This window comes from Raphanus sativus, unplaced genomic scaffold (genome assembly GCF_000801105.2).
Source record: "Raphanus sativus cultivar WK10039 unplaced genomic scaffold, ASM80110v3 Scaffold0158, whole genome shotgun sequence".
In the NCBI taxonomy this organism is placed as follows: Eukaryota; Viridiplantae; Streptophyta; class Magnoliopsida; order Brassicales; family Brassicaceae; genus Raphanus; species Raphanus sativus.
In genome coordinates, this window is record NW_026615478.1 from 13,479 (window position 1) to 18,309 (window position 4,831).

General features: G+C 30.8%; 1 protein-coding gene across 1 annotated transcript; it reads right to left on the bottom strand.

The window, feature by feature from the left end:
* Positions 1-4,340: 4,340 nt before the first annotated feature.
* Positions 4,341-4,831, bottom strand: LOC108832239 (defensin-like protein 2). Its single transcript, XM_018605734.2, has 2 exons — positions 4,717-4,831; positions 4,341-4,616 (listed from the first exon to the last, which is right to left on the bottom strand). The coding sequence occupies exons 1-2, from the start codon at positions 4,778-4,780 to the stop codon at positions 4,438-4,440; spliced, it is 243 nt and encodes an 80-aa protein (XP_018461236.1). The 5' UTR covers positions 4,781-4,831; the 3' UTR covers positions 4,341-4,437.

Consider the following 4,831-nt stretch of genomic DNA (forward strand, 5'->3'; position numbering starts at 1 on the left):
ATGAGCCTTTACAGACAACTTATGCCAGCTAATGCTACACCTAACCACACCTTATCATTTACCCACTTCAATTCTTTTTTAAGAAAAAATTGCACTTTATTTCAAATTTGAATGAGAAAATTATTTGTTGCTAATGAGTTATTTTTTGTCGTATAAAAAACTATTTACAACTAGAGATTATTTTTTGTTTAAGATGGCCAGCTACCACCAAAACAACAAATCAAAACATCATTATAGGCAAAAAAACTAATTAATGCAAGTTTTTTTAAAAAATAATATACAATAATAATTTAATATAATTTAGTTATATAGTTTAATTAAAAATTAAAAAAATGTATAAATAACTGATACAGAGTTAAGTGTTGTCAATGTTTCTAAGAGTTTGTTTATAATTTTTAACCACGCATTTGTGGTTGGATGGTCAAGGCATTCCATGGATCCGCAAGAGATCCGAAGAATGGTTTACTTTTTTCTTTTTTTAGAATTTTTATTTGTGAAATTTATTTTTCTTTTTTAATAACCGAGATATCATCATTGAAGATGTTCTAATTCACTATTTTTCTTGTTTAAAAGATGGGTTATTTGATTCTCTAACTTGACCGTAAATGATAATGAAACTCTATTATATAAAGTTAAAACAAAAGGACCAGCAAATTAAGGTTATCATTGACAACTAAAGATAAAGTATAATCGACCAAACTATGGGGAAGGCAGGATTGAAGTGTTAATCATTGGATTGAAACAACTCTCATTCAAGAACGTGCGACTTTGTGATACGGCACCAATTCATTCCTTTTGTATCAGATTTCTTTGATATTTTATACTATAGTTTTAATTTGTTTGTCCAAAGAAAAAGTTTTAATTTGTCAAGAGTTCTTTTGTCATTATAATTGTCAAAAGGGCAGAAGAATGAAAAGAAGAATCTGTCTTTTAACCAAAGAAAAAGAAGGCTGGCAAAAAAAAGAAGAAGAGGTGTACGTGTCTAGGAAAAAAAAGATTGAAACTTTAAATTAGGCACGGGCCTTTTAACCTGGATCCGAAGACTCACCCGGAACCGACTCGAAAATACCCGAACCGGAACCGACACGAAAGTTTATAAATATCTGTTGGATTCAAAAAATTTCTATCCGAATAGATTCGGACCCGAAAAAAACCAACACGAATAGACCCGAATCCGAAAAGAACCGACACGAATATACCCGACCCGAAAAGAATCGATTCATACCCGACTTAAAATATTAATATCCAAAACTAGGTTTTGTTATGTTCTATTTTCTATATTTTGTTTTATGATTTAGTTGAAATATGTTTTTGTTAACAATCTTTTTTATTATTTTTGTAACATTTTTAAGTAATAAGAAGCTTTAAATGTAAAATTTAGAATTCAAAATTTTATCTTTTTAGTTTTAATAGTTTCTTTTAAGTTATTTTGAAATATTTTAGATATATATGACATATTTTGACTAAATTTGATTAAATTTGTGTGTTTTTGTCTTTTTAGATCTTAAATATCTGAACCCGATCCGGGCCCAAAAAATTATAGGTATTTTATAAGTATTTTAATTATAGATCCGGATCCGATCAAGAACCGACCCGAACCCGACCCGATCAAGAACCGACCCGAATCCGATCCGAAAATTTAAAAGTACATGTTGGATCCAAATACTTACGACCCGAAAGAACTTGGACCCGAAAGAAACCGACCCGAACCCGATCCGAAGATCCGAACGCCCATGCCTACGTTAAATAAGAAGATTTTTAAATTTATGTGTTTTGTTAATTGGCCCAATAAATTGTTATGTATTTATTAAGCCCAAAGTGTTTAAATTATAATCTTATATACAAATATGTACATATTAGAAACATTATCAAATAATTTGAAAATTAGTCGTAAAGTTTTCATAAATTTGATGTAAAAATAACTGATGAATAACTAGTAAAAACAAACAGTTGTGGAATTATATATGTAATTATCACACTTAATTCTCAAACACATATTATGCATCTTCTTTAGTCTCTTCTTATTTTTCTTGTTATCATTTCTTTTTCTAATATTACTTTTTTGCTAATATTTGCTAAATTTTCCTAATTCTTTACATATATTTTGCTAAATATTTCTTTTATCTTAATAGTAATACAACATACAATCAATGAACCAAAAATACATTTATGTAAGTAAGATCACTGCAATATAAAGAACGATACAAAATATTATCGGGATTACTGTTGTAAACATTATGTCAATGAATGAACAAAACTCTCATCATGTCTGCATTCTTTTCCAACCATTTTGGTAACTTCTCCACTTAACATGTTACTTGTAAAATATCTGCAAGATCAGAAAACTTGAACTTTTCAGAAAGCTTTCAACAAACCATGAAGAAAAAAGGGAGAAAGAGAACAGCAGAGCATCATACAAGTTACCTACATCCAAACGATCCTTATATGTTGCTGGGATTGGTCCACTTAGCTTGTTAAAGCTAAGATCCCTGCACAACAAGATGATCATACGATACATCAGGAACTGTCCCGTAACTGTTTATCCAAATCATGCGGTCGCACTATTACATTTTTTCATACATCGACGGATGAATCATTTTTCAAACCTGTATATAATGGGAAGATATATATGAGCTTCAGTAAAAAAAAGTATATTTATATATATATATATATGAGAGCTAATAAGCAATCAAATGAAACTAAAGAAGAGGTTAGAGTTAGCTCTACGCCTCTACGCTTCTACCTATTCTTCTACCTATTTTTCAGAATTAAGGATTTTGTTGAGAAATTTACCATGTCACGTTCGTTCCAATTCTTATATGATATAAATTTCAGATTTAAGGATTTTGTTGAGAAATTTACCATGTCACGTTTGTTCCAATTCTTATATGATATAAATTTCAGAATTCAGGATTTTGTTGAGAAATTTATCATGTACCAATATGAATTCTAGTGCTTGTGATTAAAGCCACAGATTTGGAAAGATTGCCGAAAAGATTTTATCAAACGGTGCTTGTGATTAAAATCAAACGGTGCATGTACCAATATGAATTCTAGTCCTTGTGATTAAAGCCACAGATTTGGAAAGATTGCCGTAAAGATTTTATCAAAGTAGACTAAAAGCTGTAGACCAAAAATTGTTGGCTTCTTATTTATTCATGATTTGTAGAATGGACAATGCTATGTGTACAAAAAAAAGGACAATGCTAAAGTTTGACAAGTGCAAACCTCTTGCATGACAGATGGCTCATAATTGTGTTGTGTCCGACAAACAGGCATTGCTTAGTACAAACAGACATTGCTTAGTACTGGAAACTTAAAGGACAAGACTTAGGTTCACCCCCTATGGTGAACCTTTAAATTCACCACACCATTTATGACCAATGAAAATTACATATAGAAAACTAAATAAAACATATTAAATTTATTTTAAAATAGTTAAAAAAGAATAATGACAATTCTAAACCACAAATCTTAATTTTTAAACTCTAAATAGTAATTTCTAAATCTAAATCCTATACCCTAAATCAAAATTCTATACCCTAAACCCAAATCCTAGATCCTAAACCCAAATCCAAGATCCTAAACCCAAACCAAAATTCTAAACCCTAAACCCAAACCATAAATCTTAAATCTAAACCAAGTACCCTAAACCCAAATCGTAGACCCTAAACCCAAACTTTATACCCTAAACCCAAATTATATACCCTAAACCCAAATCGTAAACTCTAAACCCAAACCATATATCCTAAATCCGAATCCTATACCTTAAATCCAAACCGTAAACCCTAAAATTTAAATTTAAATTTAGGGTTTACGGTTTAGGTTTAAGATCTAGGATTTGGGTTTAGGGTATACGGTTTGGGTTTAGGGTCTAGGATTTGGATTTAGGGTATTAGATTTAGATTTAAGGTTTATGGTTTGGGTTTAGGGTCTAAGATTTGGGTTTAGGGTATAGGATTTTGGTTTAGGGTATAGAGTTTGGATTTAGAAATTAGTATTTAAGGTTTAAAAATTAAGATTTGTGGTTTAGAATTGACATTATTCTTTTTAACTATTTTAAAATAAATTTATAATATTTTATTTAATTATCTACATATCATTTTCATTGGTTATAAATAGTGTGGTGAATTTAAAAGTTCACCATAAGGGGTGAACATAAGTCTTAAATCGTGGTCGAGACGTTGGGCCATATGTAATAATAGGTTTGTCCCGGAAACGGGTTATTTTTATTTAAGCGGTTCAACACATGACTTTTTTTTTTGGTGACTTGAGCTTATCATCTTATTATATCCGTAAACTTTTTTTATATTACAACCAAACCAACATAAACATACCTGGCACATGTCATAAAGTCACTAATAAATAGTGACACACACAAACTTATTAATTATATGTAAAATGCGCGCACTATTAACCACCGAAGAGTTTATGGAATTAACAAGGGAAATAACAGATACACTTGTGAGCTGGGAAGACATAGTTGCAAGACCCATGTCGTGCTTTCTCAAGTCGAATGCACTGATTCTTGCATGCGTTATTATTTCCACAGACTCCTGACCATGTCCCACTTGGCCTCTGACACAACTTCTGTGCTTCCACCATTGTTGGTGCTTCTGTTTATACATATTAATTACACATATCCCACAAGGTTAATTATCAAATAATACGAAAAAGAAAAAAAACCCATGCTTGTGATAAGGTCATTATACTCACCGAAAGCAGCAAAAACGACAAGAGCAGCGAAGAGAAGGACAATGATGGAAGCAAACTTAGCCATGATCACTACTAATTCCTAGTTTTTAATGTATATGTATGTGTGAAGAAATAA